The sequence below is a fragment of the Macaca nemestrina genome, chromosome 3 (genome assembly GCF_043159975.1).
Source record: "Macaca nemestrina isolate mMacNem1 chromosome 3, mMacNem.hap1, whole genome shotgun sequence".
Classification (NCBI taxonomy): Eukaryota; Metazoa; Chordata; class Mammalia; order Primates; family Cercopithecidae; genus Macaca; species Macaca nemestrina.
The window spans coordinates 131,339,138-131,365,885 of record NC_092127.1 but is presented as its reverse complement, the minus strand read 5'-3'; the positions used below and the strand labels follow the sequence as shown (position 1 = coordinate 131,365,885).

Sequence of the window (26,748 nt, the reverse complement as noted above, 5' to 3'; positions counted from 1 at the left end):
CCCCAATTAAAAACAAACCTAGGACGGGCGTGGCGGCTCACGCCTGTGAGCCCAGCACTTTGGGAAGCCGAGGTGGGTGGATCATGAAGTCAAGAGATCGAGACCATCCTGGCCAACATGGTGAAACTCCGTCTCTACTATAAATAAAAAAAATTAGTTGGGCATGGTGGCGGGCGCCTGTAATCCCAGGTACTTGGGAGTCAGAGCCAGGAGAATCGCTTGAACCTGGGAGGCAGAGGTTGCAGTGAGGGGAGATGGAGCCGCTACACTCCAGCCTAGCGACAGAGCGAGAATCCGTCTCAAAACAAACAAAAACTAGTAGGCTTTTGTGACTACAAAGGAGCTGGTTGCATGCTGCATTGCCTTTGGGTAAGAGTGGAACCCCAACTAAGAAAGCACATCTGGTAAACATAAAGGATTCACCCAGACTTGTCCTAAATAAGACACCGATTTCCCGAACTGAATCAGGAGTCCTTTAGAGAGACTCTAGCTAAAAAGGCCTGGCAGGCACCCCACTAAGAGTTTCAGGTTGGAAAATTACGCCATCCGGGTATAGCCAGCACAGCCGGAACTCCATGAACAGCCTGGGCAACCTAACCTCTGCATAAGACTCCTTCCAGGTACCAGCGGGCTGAGGGCAGCGGGGTGACGCGCTGACGTCACGTCACGTTCTTTTGCACGTCCCGCCTCCCCGCCCCTCTCCGTACTGTGACGTTCCCAGAGAGGAACGAAGCGTAAACAGCGCACGGCATTTCGGGAGCGGGATTGTTTCGCGCAGGAAGCAGGCTCCATTTTAGCGCCGCCCGCCGTCGCCATCTGTTTCCCTTCCCTCCCCCATACCCTCGCTCGAGTCTGAGCCCTAACGAGAAGGCTGGGCCTAGGCGGCTGGAAGCTGGAGTGAAAGGAAGGGAGAAAGGGAAAAAGAGGGAAGAGTCGTGAAGGCTGAGTGTTAAAGAGGCCAAGTGCGACGCGCGCAGCCGGGCGGACGGACTGACGGACGGGCCCGTGCTTCTGCCGCGGCTGCGGCACCCGCGCGAGTCGCGTCTGAGCGGCGGCGGCGGCGGCGGCGGAAACCGAAGGGGAGCAATGGCGGCCGACAGTCGGGAGGAGAAAGGTTAGTGCGGAGAAAGGTGACGGGCGGAGGCGGGGCTGGGGCTCGGGAGTGGAGTGATGGAGCTGTGGTCGTCGTTGCGGGGCGGGAGTGGGGGTTGGGGAGGTTAGCTTGCCTCGTGAGGAGCCGGTCGCCCCCACCGAGACACTTGGACTCATTGGCGGAGACCAGGCCTGCCCTTTCGTCCTCGGTCTCCATATGGCCTAACACTTCATCTCGGTAGGGTTTTTCTTTGATCCGGATTTCAGGCTTGATTTTCCGTTTAGCTGTCTTGGGCTGAGAGGGGGCCCTTCTGAGTTGCAAGCTCCTAGGTTTATTTCCTGGTAGGATCATGCGGATGTAATGCGTATTTTCAGGACAACCATTTCTGTTAGACTAAAATTTGAGAACCCCAAATGCCGCGATCAACACTGGTAGTGTGGTAAGTGAGCATGTTTAAGAAGTGGCACTGGCAGATTATTAATCTTGAGAAATATCTGCAAATAACTTCTGGCTGTTCCTGTTCAGTAGGCAAAGGGAACTAGCCGTTTTGTTCCTCGAATACTCATTTTGGAAAAACATAGTACTTGGAAAAATGAATACTTAGTTTGGAAAGATAACTATGTAACTTAGGCTGACAAAGAAATCCTGGGTCTATTATGCTAGAAAAACGTGTGTAGGTCCCAGAGGGTACAGTCAGAAACAGATGGATGCAAGTTATAGAGAGTTGGAGGGATAAATTTCAGTGACATGTAGGGAGAACTGATGTTGCTATAATGGAAAGATATACTAAGTTCCCAAGCCCTAGAGATGTTAATGTAGGTACTACATCAATGTCTGTCTGGAGAGTGGTTTAGATTAAATGCTGCTTTAAGATCTTTTTCAACCCTAAGATTAACATAATAGTCTTGGAAAGATTTTAGTTAATAATATGACACGGTCGCTGCTCTGTGTCTCACACATCTCTTCTGTGTGCCTAACTGATTTGGGAGATTTTTGTGGGGGTTTGTTAAGTGGGCTCTAGAGTCAAGTTACTTAGGCCTGTGATCCTTTTTTCTTAATTTTTCTGGTTTCTACATCAGGAGAGTCTTCATGGTTCAGTGAACTGCCCTAGGATAGGGACAAGCTTGGAAAGTGGAGTGGGTGGGAATATGTTTAAGATACTGCCCTTATCCTAAAGCAGTTCTTTGATTAGGTTATAGCAGTTTGATGTTCCATCTTTAAACTAAATGCTAAAAAATCTCCCTGGGTTTGTGTTTTGTTTTTTGTTTTTTCTGAGAAATCGAGAAGGAATGTGAACATAGGATTGCATGGTGTTAGTGAGTAAAAGAAACTGCTTTTGCTTAGTTAACTCAGTTATTAAAAATACATACTCTTAATTAGTAAGTATTCAGCAAACATCTGATTGTAATTTATGAGCTGTGGATATGGGAGTCTGTAGTGGTTGTGGTGGGCGAAATGAACCAAACACAAACATAAGTGAAATTCAGTACTTCTCAAGAATTCGTTGTCTAATGTGAAAATATTTACAAGTCATTGATAGAGTAGACGCAGTAATGCACATTGAAGAAGAAAAGTAGATGATTTTAAAAGTTTTGCTTTAGAAATGATTTAGTGGTGATAATGCAATACAAATACATAAACTGTATAGCTGTTATTGGGAAGTAGTGATGTCACCTGTTGTCTATACATAGGATGCGTTTCCCCACTTTTGAGAAGGTTCTTTGCCTCACATTTGCTTAGTTTTTTTTTTTTTTAATTTAATATTCATAACTTTATTTAAAAAGTTTATATAAGTGCTTTATTTTTATAGTTTAGAACAAAGATTGTTTCTGGGCTACATGGAGAACTAGCACCTACCTACTGGAATTGTTTATTTGTTTTTGGGAGAGTTTTAGGTAACCTACAGGTTGTATCATTTACTTGATCATCATTGCATGCTGCCTAGCTTTATAGTTAGAATCAATACTTGGCTCTTCCTCTCTTAAGGAAAAATGGTACTCTAAGTGCTTTATTGCCTAACATGAAACAGGAAATTATGAGGATAAACCCTCTAAAAATCTCAGTCATGTCACAAACGTTAAGTTCCTTCTCAAATGATTCCATAAATGGTTTAAGATCTTGATAACGAATGAGTCTAAGTTGCAGAAATTGGCAATTATATTAATCACAGAACAGTGAAAAGACTCCTGTTCGTAGAGTTCTTGAATTAAGGGTTTTGCACCTATCTGGGTAATAAAGACATTAATTTCTATAATCTATAATTATGCTTCTATAATACTCATACCTAGAAGCTGAAACCCATATAACTGGGCAGATTGCTAGCTCCCTGTCATTCCTGTGGTGATAATTTGCCCAATAAACTGGATTTGAAAAGTGTTACAATGTTGGTGTTAACTAATATTAAATGCTATTTTTCTATATAAGGAGGAAATACGCATCTTTTCTGTTATCGCAGACACCTTGTATAAATTTTATTAAGCTTTTACAAAGTTTCCTACAAAGAACAGTTAAAAAATAATCTATCCAAAACGTGTATGAGTAATGTGTAATGAGTTACTGCATTAAAAATAACATGTTTTCTACATTACCCAACTGGAAGCTCCCTGAGGGCTCAGAGTACATCTGTCTTGTTCACTGGGTTCCTTGTATACAGTAATTGTGTTTCAGTACCTTGAATATTTACCAGGTTGGACTTCGTTAACTAATTGGTTATATGACATGTGCAGTGTGATAACCAAAGCTAAGAGTTTCTCAGTTTAAGTTATACAACACTTTTCCCCCCACCCCCAACCTCTACTAGCTTGATTCTTGATAAATATGTTCTAAGACTCACAGTGAATACCTGAAACAATGGATATTACTAAATCCGGTATATACTGTGTTTTTTTCTATATGTACATGTCTATGATGAAGTTTAATTTATAAGTTAGGGACTGTAAGAGATCAACCACAACAATAATAAAGTAGAACAGTCATTACAATATGCCACCATCACTACTCTTGTGCTTTGGGCCTCTTATTAAGTAAAATAAGGGTTACTTTGAACACTGGCACTGCCATATGTGGACAGTTGATCTACTACCCGAGACAGTTAGCTAAATGACTAATGGCAGGTAACATATGTAATGCAAATATTTGTTGACCAAAGGGATGATTCACTTCCCAGGTAGTACAGAGTGGGACGGTGCATAACTTCATCACACTACTTAGCGCACAGTTTAAAACTTATAAATTATTTATTTCTGGAATTTTCCATTTTTGTATTTTTGGACAGTGATTGACTCAGTTGACTGAGGGTAACAAACCCTCAAAAGCAAAACCTTGGGTAAGTGAGGGACTACTGTATATATACACACAGTTGTTGTTTTCAGACAGCCTCTATCGCCTAGGCCACAGTGCAATGGGGGGCAGTCATGGCTCACTGCAGCCTCAACCTCCCAGGGCTCAAGTGATCCTCCCATCTCAGCCTCTCTAGTAGCTGGGACTATAGGTGTGTACCAGCATGCCCAGCTAATTTTTTATTTTTAGTGGAGACGAGGTCTTCCTATGTTGCCCAGGATTATCTTGAACTCCTAGGCTTAAGCAATCTGCCCGCCTTAGCCTTCCAAAGTGCTGGAATTACAGGCGTGAGCCACCATGCCCAGCTGTTATACACATGGTTACATTCAGGCGTATACAAATCTGTATACACACACACAGAGTCTTGTGCACACACATAGTTATGTGTCATTTATCAGTGAAGGTGGGCATTGTTAGGTGGTTTCGTTGTGTTATCATAGTGTGTTTACACAAACTTCGGTGGTATATCTAGGCTGTATGGTATAGCCTATTGTCCCTAGGCAACAAATCTGTACAGCATGCTACTGTAGGCGGTAGTAACACAATGGGAAGTATTTGTGTATCTGAACATCAAAATGGTAAAGATGAGGCATTATAATCTTAAGGGAACCACTGTCGTTTGTATATGCATTTCATCATTGATCAAAATGTTGTGGCACATGACTGTGTATATACTATGGCTCTCGCTATAGTAATTTCTTAGGATAAAATTGCCTTTCCTGGTTCACTTTAGTTTGGGCTGTGTAAAGCATAGAGTATGTAATTGATATTCCAATATATTCATTTTATCTATAGGAGAAGTAAGGTAGAAAATTTTAAGTGCTTTCTTTGCACTTAAATTGTATATTTTTTAGAAGACAGCAATTTTGGATGGGAAATCCAAGTTTTTAAACTTCATTTGGAGGAATGAGAATTTTGAATGACAAAAACTGAGAAACTAGTCTAAAAGTACAATGTACAAGATATAGAAGGGGGAGGTTCTAGTAATCTTACTTCATTGCCAAATCCCACTAAAATTATATTAAATGAGTTAAAATATAATTTATTTTGGTACCTTGTGTTAGAAAAAAAATGTGTAATATATTTAATATTTAACTTTCTTTAAATACTAAATCTTAGTCTGATGCTGGAACCTCACGTCTTAATAAATAGTGCAGTCCTCTGACCCAGAAGCTTCTGCAGTAAAAAATGACTGTCCCAGATAAAGGTTAATTTTCTACCCTGGTATCCCTGGAGTTAAGGTTTGTGACCTTCCTGGACAAGAATGTAAAGATTATGGTAAATTTTAAGTTTCCATGTTTACCTAAAACAAAAATCTCCCAGCCAAGCAACAAACAGCTAGCTTTGTTATTTCTAACATCTTGTCAGTTTTTGAACAGGCTTTAAAAATAATGATGATTTTTTTTTTAGTTGTAGGGGGACAGAGTCTTATTCTGTTGTCCAGGCTGAAGTATAGTAGTGCGATCAGGGCTCACTGCATCCGCGACCTCCCGGACTCTGGTGATTCTCCCACTTCAGCTTCCTGAGTAGCTGATAGTACAGGTGCGGTGCGCACCAGTAATTTTTGTGCTTTTTGTAGAGATGGGGTTTCGTCATGTTGCCCAAGCTGATTTCATGCTCCTGAGCTCAAGCTATACGCCTGCCTTGGCCTCCCAGAATGCTGGGATTACAAGTGTGAACCACCATGCCCGACCTGTTACTCTTTTTATGTCTTTGTTTACTTCCTATATCCTGGGAATCTATACCTTTACCTCAAAACTCATTTTGCTAATAGTTTCTGATTATAATATTAATACAAAACATTCACAGATGATTATACTTTCACAGAGGAATCTAGCAGCCAACTATGGAATCTAGCAGCCAACTGTTTCGTTTTTGAGGCAGCACTTAAAAGTCATGCAATTCCAAATAAAAATCTGGGTTTCAGAGTCCTCTTGAAAATGTGGAAGATCTGACAACACAGTGCTTGCAACTGTCAGGGAAGTTAATCTGCAGTTGAGTAGGATTGTCCCTTTAGCTTTCCTCCTCTTTCCCAAAGTATTATATACTGTATACTAAAACTAGTTTGATGTTCCTGTGCCTTAGTATATTAAACTGAGCCTTGAGGTTTTTTTGAAGTTTAAGATCAGTGTTATGCAGGGTTTGCAGATATGTGTGCATACCAGAATCTGGCAGATAAAGTACTTGCTTGATACATTAGGTAATATATCATGGGTTTTTTGTTTTGTCTTTTTTTAAAGAGCCAGCATGCTCTTTGTTCAGGTAGTGATAGTAAATACACTGATTCACCAGATACAAACCCAGATTGTCTCATGTGAATCTTTGACATATGTTACCTTCTCTGTGTCTTAACAGAAGACTAGACTACTCCAGCTGGTTGTTTTCAGGTGAGAATCTGGGCCCCTAATAATCAAGTAGTATATTTTTAAGTGGGTTTTCATATTAAATCCTTAGAATTTTTTAAAACAGCATTGAAGAGCTGAGTTTATTCTATAGACTGCTAGTATAAAACTTTTGGATGGATTTGAATTTTAGCTCTAAATGTAAATACTGTTTAATGTAGGATTGTTTTATTAAGCTTATTTGTTGCACTGGCACATTATTAAAAAAATCCATCTTTTTGTGACATCTTAATTTTGGAACAAAATTTTATAGATTTTAACCTGAGGTCGGGAGTTCGAGACCAGCCTGGCCAACATGGCAAAAACCCTTCTCTACTAAAAATACAGAAATTTGGCTGGGCCTGGTGGCGGTTCCTGTAATCCCAGCTACTTGGGAGGCTGAGGCAGGGAGAATTGATTGAACCTGGGAGGTGGAGGTTGCAGTGAGTTGAGATCATATCACTGCACTCCAGCCTAGGCAACAGAGCAAGTCTGTCTCAAAAAAAAAATTTTTTTTTTAAGAGATTTAAAGTGATTTTTTTTAAAGGCCAGGCGCGGTGGCTCATGCCTATAATCCCAACACTTTGGGAAGCCAAGGCAAGTGGATCACCTGAGGTCAGGAGTTCGAGACCAGCCTGGACAACATGGCAAAACCCTGTCTCTACTAAAAATAACAAAAATTAGCTGGGCATGATGTGGTGGGCGCCTGTAATCCTAGCTACTCGGGAGACTGAGGCAGGAGAATCACTTGAACCTGGGAGGTGGAGGTTGCAGTGATCCCAGATTGTGCCATTGCACTCTAGCCTGGGTTACAGAGCGAAACTCCGTCTACAAAAAAAAAAAAAGTTATTTTTAATGTCTGTATAGTTCTCTATATAGACCTCCAGAAACTTTCAATGTGAAGTGCTTTGTGTCATAGAAATTAGGATTTTTGTAGTGCATGAATTGTATGTTTATAGACCTTTTCGTAACCTGGCATTTCTAATCTTTGTTTACTGTTATTATTCTTGGGTTGGGATGCTACTGTCAAACTATTGTGAAGTAATTGAAAGCATACATATTTCTATTTATATAGAATATCAATAATGTTAAATTTCAGGACAAAGGAAATGGTTAAAAACATTTGTTCAAGTAGGTTAAAGAAAGTCAACCTAGAACTAGTGGGTATTACTTTATATCTTAAAGAGATAATTCTTCTTAAAAATGGATATGCCAGTGATGATTATAGTCTTTAATAGCAGTAACTTGTGAGAGTATTAAAATGTTTCTGCTTTTGTAATTCATTCTACATTTAAAAAAATAATTAAAATGTATGGAAAGTGTACTTTTTCAAGTCAGTGAAGGTTATGGCCAGAGACTATAAGCTTTAACACTGACCTATTTAAATGAATTTTTTTGTTACTAAAAATGCACTTCACGTATATAATTAAAATATTTATCCTTAAAACTATCGTCATTTTGGAAACATCTGTCATGTATTATATATGACACTTCTGTCAACAGTGATTAGAGTATGTGTCCCCTCCCTTTGAACCTAGGTAAGCTTTTGTGATGAATAAATACTGTGATAGTGTTGCTGGATTTCTCCCTGGTCCTTTCTCTATTGGGACACGAATGTCCTAAACCACCATGTAAGAGGTCTGCCTACTTGTGGCTGCCATAGTAATGAGTAATCACACAGAATTGGAGAGGCTCCAGCTTTGAATCTTCCCAGCCTAGACATCAGCCAGACTTGTCAATGAACAAGGCTTCAGATGATTTCAGCCCCAGCCCTAGCCCCATTTAACAGCAGCCACATGGGAGACCCAGGTCGAGCCCCGGAACCATGAGCCATAATGAAAAATGTTACTGTTTTAAGTCAAGTTTTAGGGTGATCATCTTACACAGCAGTAGATAATTGGAACATGTATGTATATACCATACCTGTTTTGTTGAAGAAGGGATTTTGTTTTGTGTTCTGGACCAGGTTTTATATATATCATGTAGCCCATTAGCAAGAGGATTGGGGCAGGCAACCTCTTAAAGTCCGATAGTGATAAGGAAGGAGAGTCTTAAAGGTTGAAAACTCATAGAAGATTCAAATGTCCTCCTTTTCTTGTCCCCAAAACTGATCTTTTTTAAGTGCCTCTTATCAGAGGTGAAGAATCTTGAACTCAGAAAGACTGGGAATTTCCTGATACCTAAATGTAAGCTATAACCTGTATTTTCTTAACCTCCAAGACTTTTTCCCTTGTATATCATATTCCAGTATATATATAAGGAGTTTCAATGATGGAGAAAAGTAACTTAAAATTTGGTCATTTGTATTTTGTCAGGGGTTGGCAAAACTCTTTGTAAAGGGCCAGATAGGCTTTGTGGGCTGTAAGTGTTTTCTGACATATTCTTTGCTTTTTTTTTTTTTTTTTCCTTGTTAATAAGCACCTTAAAAATGTAAAAACCATTCTTGCAGACCATTCTAAACAGGCAGTGGGCCACGTTTATCCTGTAGGTTTTAGTTTGCCAGTTTGTGGTAAAACCACACAGTTTATTGATGTTATGGACTGTAATATGGATAAAAGTGTGTACATCATTTAAGTGAGGATGTTATAGTTGATTTTGAATATTTCAGTAGATTTTAAATGTTGTAATGTTAAAGATATAGAGCTTTCTGGTGCACTAATTTGAAATTTATGTTCTAGTATATATATCCTTTTAATATTTTGCATTTGTGTTCTTTATACTTTGGTTAAAGGTGCTTTTATTGTTCCCCATCTAATTTAACTGTAGATTTGTAAAGCCAGAACTTCATACTAATCTGTTTGTTATTAGACAAGTGTATTTGGTGAACTAGAACATTTGCGCTTCTGTTTCTTTATCTGCTAAGTAATGAATGATTAAACATGCCTTACTTTATATGATTTGTATATATATTTTAAAAACGATAAGATTTTAAAGTGACAAAGTATTTTTAAAAAGTAGTAAGGATTGGTTAATATTTGTTGTCTTGAAAAAGGTTACAGGTGCTTTGTAAAACTGCAACCAATGTCTGAATTTGAATTCATTAAAACTTTTTAAAACAGTAATACCCCCTTTTATAGGAAAACCAGGCTTTAAGTGTCTTTGAAACTTAAATTTATTTAAATTAACATTCTGCAGAATTCATTCTGTATTAAATTTAGCATGTCTAAAGTGTATAATATATAAATGTTCAGGGTTCGGGGGTGATATTTCCAAATAAGATCTAGTGATTTTATGAAAAGATTTGTATAGCATTATATTTGCCTATTTCATTTGATAGTCTTAAATTTTTTCTTTTTGTTTTCTGCAAATGTATTTGATTCTGTGAAGACCTGTTGGATCTACTTTTTTATTGATTAGTGAACTTTGACCCAGTACTTATTAAACATCTGTAAAACGTGGATTTACTTCTGTCAAACTTTTTTTTTTTTTTTTTTTTTTTTTGGAGACGGAGTCTCGCTCTGTCGCCCAGGCTGGAGTGCAGTGGCCAGATCTCAGCTCACTGCAAGCTCCGCCTCCCGGGTTCACGCCATTCTCCTGCCTCAGCCTCCCGAGTAGCTGGGACCACAGGCGCCGCCACCTCGCCCGGCTAATTTTTTGTGTTTTTAGTAGAGACGGGGTTTCGCCGTGTTAGCCAGGATGGTCTCGATCTCCTGACCTTGTGATCCGCCCGTCTCGGCCTCCCAAAGTGCTGGGATTACAGGCTTGAGCCACCGCGCCCGGCCAAACTATTTTTTTTTATTTATGATGTGGAGTCCAAAAATGTTGTTTGCCACCGTTCAGATCTTGAAGGAATTTTGTCTTAGCAAAAACATGAGTCTAGATGATGAGAGAAGCTTTTTTGTTTGACATGTCTGGATTTTAAATAAGATTTTTAAAAAGTAAACAAAAATGAAAACCCATGTAACCTGGTTTCATTTTAGAAAAATGATAGAAAGTACATATCAGCATTGGTACCACCCAAAATAATCAATTTTGCTATTCCAGACATAGTAGTTTACAGATATCTTTAGACTGTGTCTGTCCTCAAATATAAAGGAAAATGTTATCTTTTCCATTTCCCGTGTAACCTTCTTATCATTTGTATTAACTATTCTCTTCAGTCACTAATTTCTTTCCCACTTTGGGGAAAATTTGAATCCCCTTTAACCTGTTTATAGCCCCCAGGTTAATTAACAGACTTTGCTGTAATTCAAGTGGGCTTTGTTTTTTCCCTGAAGCCACAAATATAATTGTTCTGTCTCATCAGTTTTAATTGCTTTATACTTCCTCTTTGGCACAACTTAAATTTGGAAAAATTTTTTTGGTATTGGAGTAATGTTTAAACATTTACTATTAGCATTAGCACATTATTTTAAAATTTAAAATGGTATTTGTGTGTATTTCTAAGGTTTGTCTTGTTGGACAAGGTGGAAGTGGGGACAAAACTGAGTTTTATGCTCTCATGATCGTTGAATATGTCAATATAGTCATAGTTCCCTTGTCTGAGTAAGTTTTATGCTTTTACAGTCCACACCAGCAGGCTCTAAACTTTTTTTATTATATAGCGCATTGATAATTTTTTCGTTTAACTTCCTTTTTGACATAATTTCACATAAACATAATAGCTACAAGTGCAGTGTGAAGAATTTTCTTTTAGTCTCCAGCCACATTCTGCGAATATTAGCATTTTGTCACGTTTGTCTCATTCTGTGTGTCTGTGTGTGTGTGTACGTGCGTATGTGCACATTTTTTCCTGAACCATTTGTAAGTTTTAGACATAATACAGCTTTGTCCCTGAATGCTTAAATATGTCTTATAAGGACTTTCTTTGACTTAACCGTAGTACAGTCAAAATTAGAAAAATAACGTTGATATTTACAACCTTTTTCAAGACAACGAATATTAACTAATGCTTACTACTTAAAAATATTTTGTCACTTTAAAATTTTATTATTTTAAAAATATATATACAAATCATATAGAATAAGACATGTTTAATCATTCATTACTTAGTAGATGAAGAAATAGACGTGCAGATGTTCGAGTTCACCAAATAACGTTGATAAACACGTCAAATGGGATACATTTACGTTGATATAAACTATTCAGATTTCACCAGTTTTTCCAGTTATCCAATATTGTGGGCTGTGTTCAGTTTTCATGCTTCTCTAGTCTGCTTTGATGTGTAATAGTTCTTACTCTTTGTTTCATGACAGTGACATATTTGGATACGCTTTAATTTGGGTTTGTCTGATTTTTCCTCATGTAGGTTCAGCTTTTCCATTTTGCATAGAACATTACAAAAGCATAGTTCTGTTCTCAGAGCATTGTAACAGGAGGTCCATGATATTGATTTGTCTCATTACTGGTGATGTTAATTAACTTTAATTATCTGGTTAATTTGGCCTGTGCGACATTTCTCCCCTGTAAAGTTGTTTTCCCTTTGTAATTGTGGAGTGCACATTTTTGGTAAATGTGTATTTATAGGTTGTACATATGTATTTCTATACTAATTTATTGTACACATTTTAAAGCCATCAGAAATTTTAGAAATTTAAGAATGAGGTAAAAATAGAGACATTCTTATATTTTCTTTTTATGCTCCAATATATCTTTTCATGCCTTCTGAGATGTATACTCCTGGCTTTGTAGACCAGATAGCCCAGACTTCTCTCTGTCTCTGTGTGTGTATGTATGTGTGTGTGTGTATATATATATGTATGTATATATATTTTGAGACACTCACTCTTACCGTCCAGGCTGGAGTGCAGTGGCGCGATCTTGGCTTACTGCAGCCTCTGCCTCCCAGGTTCAAGTGATTCTTGTGCCTCAGCCTTCCAAGTAGCCGGGGTTAAAGGCATGTACTACCACGCCCTGCTAATTTTTATATTTTTAGCAGAGCAGAGTTTTACCATGTTGGCCAGGCTGGTCTTGAGCTCCTGGCCTCAAGTGATTGGCCTGCCTCAGCCTCCCAAAGTGCTGGGATTACAGGCATGAGCCACCATGACTGGCCAATTCTTTACCCTCTATTGTTTTATAGAAATTAATCTTGTGTCTTGATTCTGAAATGTAATGCTTTCTTGTGTAAAAGTGAAGTAAAAGCTCCCTGGGCACTTGTGACCTCACACTTAGTAAGTACTCAAAAGTACGTGCTTAATGATAGTGATTTTTCCCTATTAATTTTTTATTTGCAGATGGAGAACTTAATGTTCTAGATGATATTTTGACTGAAGTACCAGAACAAGATGATGAACTGTATAATCCAGAGAGTGAACAAGATAAAAACGAGAAAAAGGGTATGTAAGAGTTCTATTATTTTTGAAATAACAGTATAAATAGAGGAGATTCAGTCTCTTAAGAAAATGACTTAAGTGCTTTTTTGTACTTGTTCCTAGAGGCAGTTAACACTAAATGTACATAACAAACTGATATCCATATGAATGGGGATAATCTGTTTTTTTTCTAATATATGAAACTTTTCAAATATATGGATTTATTCCTGTAGTTGAAAGCTATGTTTTCTTTTAGATTAACTCTGGAGCAGAAATCTTTCAGAAGACTTTTAAAGAAATGAGGCCTTTTCCCCCCTTCCTGATGTATATTATTGTCAATCTTTGGTGAAATAAATGGAATACTACAAATACTACTACTACTTTTTTTTTTTTTTTTTTTGTATTTTAAAGGATCAAAAAGAAAAAGTGATCGAATGGAATCTACTGATACCAAACGACAAAAGCCTTCTGTCCATTCAAGACAACTGGTTTCTAAGCCACTGAGCTCATCTGTTAGCAATAACAAAAGAATAGTTAGTACAAAAGGAAAGTCAGTCACAGAGTATAAAAATGAGGAATATCAAAGATCTGAAAGAAACAAGCGTCTAGATGCTGATCGGAAAATTCGTCTATCAAGTAGTGCCTCCAGAGAACCTTACAAGAATCAACCTGAAAAAACCTGTGTCCGGAAAAGGGATCCTGAAAGGAGGGCCAAATCTCCTACGCCAGACGGTTCTGAGGTAGTAAATATTATTGCAGATATAAAACAGAAAGCCATTCTTTTTGAGGCTTTAGAACTGTTTATTCACCCTGACCTTGTCTTTTATATGACTGCTGATTCCCTTTTTCTTTAAACATCAGAGAATTGGGCTTGAAGTGGATAGACGTGCAAGCAGATCCAGCCAGTCTTCTAAGGAAGAAGTGAACTCTGAAGAATATGGCTCTGACCATGAGACTGGCAGCAGTGGTTCTTCTGATGAGCAAGGCAACAACACTGAGAATGAGGAGGAAGGAGTGGAAGAAGATGTGGAGGAAGATGAAGAGGTAGAAGAAGATGCAGAAGAAGATGAAGAGGTAGATGAAGATGGAGAGGAGGAGGAGGAAGAGGAGGAGGAAGAGGAAGAAGAGGAGGAGGAGGAGGAAGAAGAAGAATATGAACAGGATGAGAGAGACCAGAAAGAGGAGGGAAATGATTATGACACTCGAAGTGAGGCCAGTGACTCTGGTTCTGAATCTGTTTCCTTCACAGATGGGTCCGTCAGATCTGGTTCAGGCACAGATGGATCAGGTACTACTTTTTATTTGTAAAAGTTCGTCTTTAAAAAAACTTGATAGGTTTCGGTCTTGAAAATGTTTAAATTATAAAATTGTTGAGGAGATGGGGGATATTAATAGGATTGTCTTGTGATCTTTTATAATTATATGCCATTGAATGTTATAAATACATTTGAATAATCTTGGATAAGATTTGCATATTTTAGTAAAGGCATTTCCTAGCTACACATTGGTTGTGTTGTAAATGAGCACAAGTCCATTTGATTCAGTATAAGGAAATGTATTTCAGATTTCTGTAAATTCTTAGATTTTCATACCAGTCAGCAGTTTATTTAAACACTGATGTACTTGAAGTATATTCATATGAAACCTGTCCACTGGGTATTACAGTATTTCCTTGGTAAAATATCCCTGGATTTCCATCTTATGGCTTCAGAATCAAAACAAATTATTTCTTTTTTCCCTGGGAGCACAGACTTTTCTTCTAATTCTGTGTCTGTCAGTTGACTGGCTGAGACAGGGTCGACAGGAGGGCTGGGGTGTAAGGTATAAGATGGAGACGAAGACTATAAATAAAATTCTTGTGGAAAAATCAGGTAAGAGCTGTCTTGAGTCATTTCTTCAATGCTGTCTATCCTGCCTCTCTATACCTATGAGACAAAAATGTATGACTGTTAGGTAGTTGGAGGCACTAGGCTTAGGGGAACCTTTCCTGGGGGGAGGGTACAGCAAGGAGAGGTCAGGGTACTTACAGAGCACTGTATGACTCTCTTATGTAAAGATGCTACCAGATTGCTACATAAGCAAAATGTACTAAACATAAGAAAATTCCTATTTTTTGAAATACATTTACAGTTTCATTATTATAGAATTTGATCATTTATAATAGTACATTTTATGTATATATAGTATAGAAAAGTACTTCAATTGCCAATCACTAGAAGATAACTGGCCATCTGCTCTACCTATACTACATATAGATAGTACATATCTATACTATATGTATTACATATTTATACTATATAGATGGTTTATATCTATACTATATACAGTATAGGTAGAACAGATGGCCAGTTATTTTCTAGTGATTGGCAACTGAAGTGCTTTCAACCTTTTGTTCGCTAGAATTCTGGGTTTGGGAGTTAAGAGAGGCTTTTCAAGGGAGGTAGAGATAAACGGAATGGATGAGTAGTTGGATTTGTTGTAAAAACTTGTGGAATCTTTAATTCTGTGCTTCCATCATGCCTTTTGCAAACTGATAGGATGTATTTTTTATAATTTAAGATAATAAGAAAAATTTCATTAGCATTATGTGTTGAATGTTCATTTATTGTGGAGAATGTGTGAAACCACTCCTGTGGGTAGGGAACATTTTGTTGTAGGAATCTTTTTTGTATCTGTGTTATTTCTTAGACTTTAATGTTTGTATTGTTTACATTAAACAAAGGGAACTTACTTAAATGGTAGGACCAGAAATCTGCAATTGTAACAGGCTCCTAGGTGATACCATAGTAAGGTAACTTGATTGATATACTTTGTTTTTGTGGAGAAGACATTTCAAATTAAATGGTAACTATAGTTTTATAACAAATCTTGATATCAAAACTCTGTTACTAGATTAGGTTTATTCTAAAAGAGATACCTGAAATTTTTATTTTCCTTATTAAAGGAAAATCCCTTATGTGGAACATGCATTAGGTACTATATTAATAAGCAGGAAATTTTTTTTTATACAATAGTTTATGAAAGAGAATGGAGTGGTTTTGGAACTTCTTCATTAGGAGACATCAGTTTTTAGATAAAAGTGATCACAATTTAGTTTCTGTGTCATGAATTTTCTAGATTCCAGTTCATTTTACCTTATTCTCAGAATGTTTGGTAAGTTTATAAAAGCAACAGGCTGATGGATAATTCTTTATTTATTAGATGATTTTCATTGTTCTTTTGACCTAAGAGTAACAGTTGGGGGAGAGAGCCATAAACTTAAGAGCATTGGGAGTTATTCATACAAAAATGATGAAAATTCCTTGGAGATTTCTAATGCTAATGCTAGATTTAGCATTATATAAAAACAATTGAGTAGGATCTTCTTCTGTTATTTTCCCTGCATTATCTCAGATCTTTTTAGTAATTTTTTTATTATTGTTTTGTCTTTATATAAAGAGGGTCTTGCTGTGTTGCCGAGGCTGGGCTCAAACTCTTGAGGTCAAGTGATCCGTCTGCCTAGACCAAAGTGCTGGGATTATAGGCATGTGCCAGGCAGGCCCTTTTTGGTACTTTGGACCATAAAGTAATTCTTTTTTAACAGCAACAAGAGATAAAGTACACTAGGCCGGGCGCGGTGGCTCAAGCCTGTAATCCCAGCACTTTGGGAGGCCGAGATGGGCGGATCACGAGGTCAGGAGATCGAGACCATCCTGGCTAACACGGTGAAACCCCGTCTCTACTAAGAAATACAAAAAAAAATAGCCGGGCGAGGTGGCAGCGCCTGTAGTCCCAGCTACTCGGGAGGCTGAGGCAGGAGAATGGCGTGAACCCGGGAGGCGGAGGTTGCAGTGAGCTGAGATCCGGCCACTGCACTCCAGCCTGGGCTACAGAGCGAGACTCCGTCTCAAAAAAAAAAAAAAAAAAAAAAAAAAGAGATAAAGTACACTAAATCTGATCCATTCATAATGCTTAGACTCCTGAAAGAAATATCCATGGAGGAAAAATTAGAACATATCAGAACTTTTGAAAGGAACAATGAAAAAAGCCCCCCAGACGGGGTAAACCTGTAATCCCCTTTCAGAAATAGTTATAAAACATCCTTTCTACTTGCTCAAGCCAGAAGACCTGCCCTTGAGTCTAGGTTCTGCCACCCAGGAACTGTGGGACCCTAGTCTAGTTGCCTAACCACTTGTCTAATCCAAGGTTTCTTCATCTGTAATGAGAATATCTTGTAAACTTGATCTGAGAATTAAAGGAGATAAGTATTTAAAGCTTTTTAAATAGCTGTCATTATATAGTGGGTTATTGTATACATGGGCACTGATTATTCTTTTTCAGCTCTCCATTGTTTGTATAAAAATAAACATGCATTTTTTTTCTTCTTATTACCTTATCTCTAAGCTGAAAAGTAAAAGGAGCTTATCATGGTAAAATTAAAATAAAAATAAACAGATAGGAGAGCTGTATTCCATTTCAAGTCCTCATGTATATGCTTATAAAGTTCCAAACTAAGCTTGGGACTGGTTCTTAACATGACAGGTAATCCAAACCTTTTCTATTTACTGAAGATTTTCAGCTCTGTTACAGAAGTACACAGGCTACCATTAAAATTGTAGGGGTAAATTTTAAATTGAATTTGAAAATAAGAGCAGTAATCCAGGGAGGAAATGGCTAAGGAGAATGAAATAGAAGACACAAAAACAAGCAGTGACAACCAGAAGGGAATCACTAATTATGGTATATATATTTTTTTCATTTGTAAAGCTTTGGGTTCAGGGGTTTATCACATCTCTTAAGATAGAATCAGAATTGTAATTGTGATGAAGAATGGTAGTGGAGTTTTAAAAAATAAGGACTTAAGACAGTGTTACTTGGTGTGTAGAAAGGACACAGTTTTGAAAGAAATTGTTTTTGCTTTGCAAATTTTTCCCCCTCTTGGAAAACTGTATTCACGGTCACCTATATATGCCAGTTAAGGCCCTGACTTTGTAGTTATTTCATTTGTTTTTATTTGCTTGAAACTAATGAGAGAAATAAGATGCCTGTACTTTTAAAACAGTATTTTTAAAATAAAACATTCTTAGGAAATTGAGGGATCAGGAGAGGAGCACAGACTAATATAAGGGCTATGCAAAAACTAGACATGTAATGATACATTCTTGTTTGATTACTTCTCTTCGTTTCTATATTGTGATTTAAAAAAAAAAAACTCTTGTTCTTTTTAGATGAGAAAAAGAAGGAAAGGAAGAGAGCTAGAGGCATATCTCCAATTGTTTTTGATAGAAGTGGAAGCTCTGCATCAGAGTCATATGCAGGTATTCTCATTTTGTGATCATATCTGACTTGATTTCTAATGTAATCTGCTTTAGAAAGCGTGTGGAGGCTGTAGTTTAGTGTGAACTTGTTGATGTCCATTAGTACTGATTTTTGGCATGTTCAGTGTAATAATTCTAGAGAAAAACTAAGCTTTTTCTTATTATTTTAATCCTGTTCTGTTACTGCTTAAGTGGAATTTTCACTTTTTTTTTCTTGGAAGATGATGATTCAGTGACTAGTTTTCTGAGTGGGAAACTGTTCAAACACATACTTTTAAAAAAATCCAAACAACCCAAAAAGCAAAACACTCGTACACATTGAGAAGTTTTTTTGTGTGTGTGGGTGCGCCAGGAAGAATAATTTGTCTTGAATGAGAATTTTATGTGACAAGACTGTAGAAATTTTGTCTTATCTCTATTAAAGCTCAATCTGAACAAATGTACTTTGGCTAAATACAGGTTCAGAAAAGAAGCATGAGAAATTATCATCTTCCGTTCGTGCTGTCCGAAAAGGTATCATTTAAATTTGAAATTGTTTTCATTGCATGCTGCACAGTTATTATTTTGCCTTATTGGTTCTCCATTAATAGCTGCTTTTAATGTAGTAATGTTCCGATATATTACATGAAGCAAAAAACAATATCTTACATTGAAAGCTCTCGGTCTGCTTCTTACTGCGTATCTTTTAGAATAATGCCAAACATTTCAGGATATTTTAGTTTTTGGACAAAATGGGATGGGTGTATGTGTGTATATGTGTGTATGTGTTATATATAGATGCGTGTGTATATTTATGTATGTATATAATGGTCTATTATCACTGTTGAATCTGAGTAAGAAAATCTGTAAAACTTGGTAACCATTTTCATACTTAAATATGGATTTGATATATCGGAACATCACTAGGTTAGGTTTACTTTCTTGCAGTATGCTGGTTGTCTTTTCTTAGCTTTGCTTTATTACATGTCGTGGCTTAGCTTTCCAGGTTGAATGGGTGATTGTTTTAAAAGTTTAGCTGGGTTGTGGAGGGCTAATTTCAATTAGTACAGTTTTGATCCCTTTGTGTGATAATGGCCTGTGGTTAATTGATTTGGGTTTCTTTTTTTCAGATCAAACCAGTAAACTCAAATATGTGCTTCAGGATGCAAGATTTTTCCTCATAAAGAGTAACAACCATGAGAATGTGTCTCTTGCCAAAGCTAAGGTATTAGCATCAGTTCTGTTGAAACTATCCTAATATTAAAATTTTTAAATGGGAAAGTAGACTTGTATTGTATCAAGTAGCATAGGTATTACGGTTTTCATTACGGCTTTAAAGGTCTACATTGCAATTACCACTTAGGATCTGGGTTGTAGTCAGGATCTGGGTTGTAGTCAGGCAGCCTACTTGTAATTTTAGTTTTCTTTTTTTTTAAGATGATTTTAGGAGTCAGAATATTAAATGTTGAAGGCTATACAGTTTAACTTTTTGCTGTAAAAGATCCTGTTTCTGTTGATTTTTGTTTTTGTACTTCCTCAGTGGCTTGTTTATTGTGCTAACACTTCTAAAAGTACCTCGAGTTAACCAGTTAGTGTTTTATGTTGATGGTTGATGAATACTTTGAAGTTCTTTTGAAATCATTCTTTTATGGAGAGTTTTATTTTTTTAAATTAAGATCATTGGTGTTTAGAAGAAAAAGGAAGAATTAGTTTAAAGGCCCACTCCAGACTTTGCAAAAAGGATATGCATAGTTGCTGTAGGATGTTGTAAGATAGTAATTTTCTTTTTATATTTGGCTGCAAAAATACATTTGTGTGTTATACTAGCTATTATAATGTTTTGCTATTCTTGGTTTAAATTGAGTAACTGTACAGTTTCAACTGATTTTCAGAAACTTTAAAGTTAGACATTTTTCTAACGATATTTTTGTCAATATTCTGTATTTCTAACTTAAGGACTACCCATAAAACTTTACAAACAGAAGGAAACAGTACACCAAATAGCCTTATTCTGCTCTCTAGCTTAAGTGGATTTAGGCAGAAGTACACTTAGCCCTCAGTATCCACAGGATTCCCCATCTTTCGATTTAACTAACTGGATTGAAATAATAGGAGAAAAAGGAATGAGAAATAACACAACAGAAAATACAAACTTAAACACAGTATAACAACTGTTCACATAGCATTTACATTGTATTAGGTATAAGTATTCTAGAGGTGATTTAAAGTATATGGGAGTGTATGCATAGGTTATATGCAAATACTATGCCATTTTATATAAGGGACTTGAGCATCCTCAGATTTTGGTATCTGCATGGGTCCTGGAACCAGTCCCCAACAGAGACTGAGGAACAACTGTAAGCACTTAGTTTGAATGAGAGGTCATTTGTATGAGCAGATTAGTGTGAGCTGAATGATAGCATCTGCCTTATTATTCCATTTCTTTTTATCTTTTATGAATGAAGAATTGGTTAAAATGCTTTAGAAATTAACAAATATCTTCCAGCTCTAGGTAGAACATAGGCCTTTTCAGTCAAACTATTGATACATAAAAATTTGAACTTAAAAACTGCTTTAAAAAAACGAAGTTAAATAGAAAAATGCTAGATTCTTGACTAATACAGTAATTTTTAATTATTTGATTAGGCACAGTTTTTCAAGAAGACAAACTTCTAAGTTGCAGTTCACCTTCAAACAGGATGTATTTACCACAGTAAATCGTTGTAATATTAAAATAATTGTAGGTGGTTGGTTTCAGTATGTAGAATTCTAGTCCCTTAGATTTGAACCTCGTCTCCATGTGTTTACTAGTTGCTTTAATAATTTTGTAAAATTGGTAATTGTCTACATTTTTTCCCTTAGGTTTTTATTATTTTGACAGCTGATAAATCTTCATTATAGCTTACTTAAATTGAAAGCACACCAAAATATATAGTTTTTTTTTGCAAACATAACTGGAAACACAAAAGAGTTGTAATTAATTTCACTTTGTGGTCTTTATGTTATTTATATAGGGTGTATGGTCCACGCTCCCTGTAAATGAGAAGAAATTAAATCTTGCATTTAGATCTGCAAGGAGTGTTATCTTAATATTTTCTGTCAGAGAGAGTGGAAAATTTCAAGGTAAGAATAAAAATAATTTGGACATATAAAAACATTAATTATATTAGCATCTACATATTATTATATGATTCTCTTAGGGTTTGCAAGACTTTCTTCAGAATCACATCACGGAGGATCTCCTATACACTGGGTGCTTCCAGCAGGAATGAGTGCTAAAATGCTGGGAGGTGTCTTTAAAATTGACTGGATTTGCAGGTAAATTAACACTTGAGTATAGATAACTGAAGTTTTGAAAACGCTGCCAGTTTAGAATAATGTGTTAAAGTAAAAACATCATCATATGCATATCTTACCTTATTCAGTATCTTTATCTAATGTGGGACCCAACAAAGGTGTATTAAGTCTGAAGTTTTATGTATTTGATTTGTTTTGTATATTAGTAATACAGCAGTAAATGAATTGGACAATTGCTTGAAATGTTGTCAGGCATATCTGTATAATTTTAGTGATTTAACATGTCACTTAGCTATTGTGGAATAAGTACTCTGACTTGGCTAACAATTTCGGAAGTAACTAGTTTAGTTGTGGACAGTATTTTTTAAGGAGGTTAGCAAATGATGTTTAGTTGCCATTGTGATCTTTTAAAACTGAATTAAGATTTAACTATATTTATTAGAAAAATAATCAGGCTTATTTTGAACACTGAGTTGTCACTGTTTTTAGGTCCTTACTGCATACTGAATTATTGTACACAAGAAGCTCATTATTTAAGTGATCTTTATGTGGCATACACAAATCTGTTACCTATAAAATTAATTTTAGTTAAAAAGTGTCTGAAAGGAGATGGTTACTTTGTGAGTTTTAAGTTGTTTTTGGGTATTAGATCTTGATGAGCATGAAGGAGTTGGATGAAAAAAAAGAAAACTGCTATGCATATGAAAGAAAGCAGCCTAAGTCAAGAAGAGCATGGAAACAAACTATGGGCGGGGCGGGTGGGGAGGGCATGTGGTTGTGTGAGTGGGATAGGGAGCTACCTTTTTTTATGAAGGAGATGGTTAGGAAAAGAGAAGGACAAAGGGCAAAGATGGATAAGAATGAATGAATGTGAGTCAGCCTAAACGTTTATTGTAGGATAGTGAGGAGCTGTGAAGATAGAGGGGTGATATATTACAAATAGCATACAGTCACTTGCTGCGTAGTGACATATCCATCAAGAAAGAATCTTGTCCCATAAGACTGTAGGATTCGTAAGAGTTACCTATAATACCATATTTTACTGTACCTTTTCTATGTTTAGATACACAAGTATTTTCATTGTGTTACAGTTACGTACGCTATTAAATACAGTAACATGCTGTGCAGATTTGTAGGCTAGGAGAAATAGGTCATACCATATATCCTAGGTATGTAGTAGACTATACCATTTAGGTTTGTGTACGTACATTCTGTGATGTTCACACAATGAAATCACCTGATGAGTGTATCCCTGTCATTAAGTGACACATAATTGTATTAGGTTGATAATAGCATAGCAAAAAGCTATGTGCAGAAAAAATACTCATCCCATTATTACTTTCTGTGGGGAAGAGTTGGAAATCATCTAAATTCTTTGAAATAGAAAATTAGTTAAACAGATTATAGTTTGTCTGTTAAATATATGTGGAAGTAATCTTGCACATATCAGCATAGAAAGGTATAACATGAAAAATCCATAATTATGGTATTGGAATGCAGTGTTAGGTGGTGAGACTGTTAGTACTATGTCCCACCTCTCTATTACCCCCAGGGATTTTAAAATATAAATTTAATAGTTTTTTTGAAATCAAAATTAAAGTTGAAAATCTGGTGACAATTTATAGGGAAAGGGAGTGATTATTTTTCAGCAGAGAGATGCACATTTTTATTTATTTTTATTTTGTGAGTGTATGTGACTGCTCTGTAAAGGCTAGAGGAAACATTGTAATGTAACATATTTGCAGGTGTTGCTTTCTTGAGAACAGGAGAGAAAATAATTGCCCATTTTTATGTGGGTTGCAGCAGATTTTTGTTTTGAATGTTATTTGTTCTGTTAACTTTCATTTTTACATTATTGATAAGGAAATTTGTTTCTTAAGATGAATTTAATTTTTCATGGATTATTCATTCTGCATATTCTTCATTGACTTACTGACTATTCTACTGACTTGTTTGAAATGTATCAAGCAACTGAAGAGGTAGACAGACTCATGGAGCTACATGGGAGGCTAAGGCATGAGAATCGCTTGAACTCAGGAGGTGGAGGTTGCAGCAAGCCGAGATCATGCTGCTGCACTCCAGCCTGGGTAACAGAGTGAGACTGTCTCAAAACAAAAAACTGTGCACAATTTTACATTGTTTTGTTAAATTTGCTGTATTTGCAGAACCACTTAGATCAGAGAGTCCCTTACATGTTCTCAAAGAACTCACAGTAAAGATAAGTTGTATCTGTATGCTTCATAACATAGCTGCTCAGAAGGTAACCGTTTGGTTGTTCTATGATTGCGATCTGAGAAGAAAGGATAAAGTAAGAAGGATACATGGATCACAGACCCTTCCATTTTCTTAATTCTGAGCCCTGTTTTGCCTCAGACTTCACAGTTTTCTGTGATGTTCTGGCTGAGATTAACTGTGTTGAAACAGTGCACAGATGTCTCTTGAATATAGTTGGAACCAGTGCCACCAAAGAATCTCAATCCCAAATGATACATCTAGCTTGGCCTATGCTTTTACTTCTACTTGGATCATGGGTATTTACTTGCTGATATTTAAATAACAGTGATAATCCCATTAATTTATAACCTTCTTATATTTTGTTGGCTGTAGATTTTCATTTATTCCTTTCCTATAACTGTTTTAAACTGGCAATTAGAAGAAAAATTTAAATTATTGAACATAATACAAAGAAAACTAGATATCTGCCTCTGGATATTCAAGCTTTGGTGTGGACTTTTTCTAGTCTTTCTGCTTCTGACATCCTGAAAAGGGGAAAAAAAAATTCAGTATTTTTGACTCACTCTTGATGGGTGAAGTAAGGTGTATATTAGAAAAAGAAACCAAGCTTTTAAGTGATACTTAGTGGGTATTTTCATTACTCACTGATCACTCTTCCATGTATATATATATCACTACCATCACAGAACATACCACCTTGTTAGTTTAACTCTAAAATACTTCTGTTTCCCTGGAAAATGTCAAAGTTTTTCCTGAGGTTTAAAAAAAGTTATATAAGATCTGAGCATTCAGGCCAGGTGTGGTGGCTCACACCTGTAATCCTAGCATTTTGGGAGGCTGAGGTGGGAGGATTGCTTGAGCCCATTTGTTCGCAACCAGCCAAGGCAAAATAGTGAGATCCAATCTCTAAAAAATTAAATTTAAAGAAAGATCTGAGCACTCAGTATTCACTTTCAAGAAAATTCATGTAAGGTTATGTGGCATATTCACTGGGTAAAGTTACTTATGTTTTCGTTTTTCCATTATACCTCTGTTCTAGCTGTTCTCTTTGTTTCAGATGTATTCCTGCCTTAGTTCTCTACATAAGGCTTTACCTGGGTTATTTTTCTTTCAAGCTTAACTCATGTACCACTTCTTTCATGAAGCTTTGTGATTATTTTTCTTTCTTTGAAAATAGATATGACCACTCTTATTAAAAACAAAACAGATCTTCTGTATTGTGCACATAGTACCCATTCTCTTTGAAAATTGTGTGTGCTTGTTTTTTTTTTTTTTTTCTTTGATGGCTATGGAAGAAAGGTTAGGGATACAAACTCTTTTATCTTTCTTGTCTTTGTATGTCCTTTGGCTGAACAGTTTCATTTGTGTTGTAGGTACAGTGAATAGTTCTTTAAAGTATTTATTTATTTTGGCATTATTGTTTTATGCACAGGCAGATAAAACCTTAAATACTGTTAATTTACAATTATATCTTGGCAGCTAACAACTGTTGATTTTGTGTCATCTTTGTATTCATGTGACATTGTGTTAGGTTGACAAAGCACTATAAAAATACAAGGTATCCTTTTAAGTTTGGTGAGACCATTTTGTCCTATGGCTCAGAGATCTTAAAACCAGGTTTTTAATATTTAAATTATGTAGATACTGCCTTTGAGTTTCAGTAAAGGGCATAATTAATATAAATATACGCATTTATAAATAATTTATTGCACAACTCAAGCCATTCTATGGGTGGTGAAGAATATTGCCATATTGAATGAGGGAGTACACTTGAACAGGGAAAGCAGCCTCCAACCTCCAACTGAGAATAGGGGACACTTCTATTTTCATTTGGTTTTAATAGCTGGGTTAAGGTACAGCTTCTTTTTGGTCAGTTTTAAGTTTTTTGAGGTCGTAGAGGAAAGGGATATGCTGAATATTTTATGTGTCATTTCATTTGCAAACTGCGTAAAACAACTATAAAGTAGATGGTGATATTCTTTCTTATCAAAGGAATAGATTCAGGCTCAGAGAAGAGAGCAGGCTGGGGTTTAAGCCCCGAGTTATCTTGGTTCTCAAGCCCTTGCTCTTAAGTTTTTTTTAGAAAACCGGAGAATATGGAAAAAGTCTCTGAAGAGGCTTTCTGTAGGGAATAAACTCAACCACTGTAAGTGATTTTTAAAATTTTAGTCATATTTAAGTTACAATTAATACAGGAATTCACTGCTAGAAGTAGTGTAAGGTCCTTAAAGGATTCTGCAGAAGAATGTAATTGATATTACTTTGTGTTTAGGCGTGAATTACCCTTCACTAAGTCGGCTCATCTCACCAATCCTTGGAATGAACATAAACCAGTAAAGATCGGACGTGATGGACAGGTTTGTGGTTTTAATTGATTCTTTAAGAAGCACATTTAATGGACCCTTTTAGAGGTCTTCATTGATGTATTTGTTTTAACCATCTGAGATCATGTGAGAATTTGAAAAAATAGTCTTATCTGAAGTTTATAATAACTGATTAAGACTAATAAGACATCCATTAATGTTGAAATATAGGCAGCTTTGTATGGTACTTTCATTTGATATAATTGAAGAAATATTTCTAAAGAGAATTTGCCAGATTAAAAAAATGTTTTAACTATATTATCACTGTTTAACAGATTCTTCAGTTTCTGTAATACATTTTAGAATTGCCATTTAGTATATGTGCTAAAGTTTTCTGAGTAGAAAGCAGCTTTCTGAAAAGATTAAATATATGTACTCAAGTTTTCAACTCTACAAATGGAATTGAAAATGTGGAGTAATTGAAAACCAAAACCTTTGATCCTTGTAATTGTCACATGTAACTCTGAACCAGAAGTTTTGTTCTATTTTATTTTTTAATTTTAATGTTTTTGG

At 36.3% G+C, this 26,748-nt stretch overlaps 1 protein-coding gene and 1 long non-coding RNA gene across 6 annotated transcripts in view; one reads left to right on the top strand and one right to left on the bottom strand.

The window, feature by feature from the left end:
- Positions 1–750: 750 nt before the first annotated feature.
- LOC105463612 (YTH N6-methyladenosine RNA binding protein C1) overlaps positions 751–26,748 on the top strand; it is a 36,492-nt gene continuing 10,494 nt past the window's right edge. The window contains exons 1-10 of one of the 4 annotated variants that reach the window (XM_011710819.3): positions 751–1,114; positions 12,987–13,088; positions 13,476–13,804; positions 13,926–14,352; positions 18,272–18,361; positions 18,821–18,874; positions 19,471–19,565; positions 21,355–21,463; positions 21,541–21,658; positions 26,145–26,229. In XM_011710819.3, the coding sequence (XP_011709121.1) occupies positions 1,087–1,114; positions 12,987–13,088; positions 13,476–13,804; positions 13,926–14,352; positions 18,272–18,361; positions 18,821–18,874; positions 19,471–19,565; positions 21,355–21,463; positions 21,541–21,658; positions 26,145–26,229 (1,437 nt within the window). In that variant the 5' untranslated portion in view covers positions 751–1,086. The remainder of the gene's footprint in view (positions 1,115–12,986; positions 13,089–13,475; positions 13,805–13,925; positions 14,353–18,271; positions 18,362–18,820; positions 18,875–19,470; positions 19,566–21,354; positions 21,464–21,540; positions 21,659–26,144; positions 26,230–26,748) is intronic. The other 3 variants (XM_011710820.3, XM_011710821.3, XM_011710823.3) reach the window with 3 other exon arrangements.
- LOC105463614 (uncharacterized) overlaps positions 14,851–26,748 on the bottom strand; it is a 51,197-nt gene continuing 39,299 nt past the window's right edge. Inside the window, exons 5-6 of one of the 2 annotated variants that reach the window (XR_011621206.1) lie at positions 23,849–23,927; positions 14,863–14,989 (exon numbers count right to left, since the gene is read on the bottom strand). This is a non-coding gene — a long non-coding RNA (uncharacterized lncRNA). Of the gene's footprint in view, positions 14,990–23,848; positions 23,928–26,748 lie in introns of both variants that reach the window. The other variant, XR_976446.3, reaches the window with a different exon arrangement.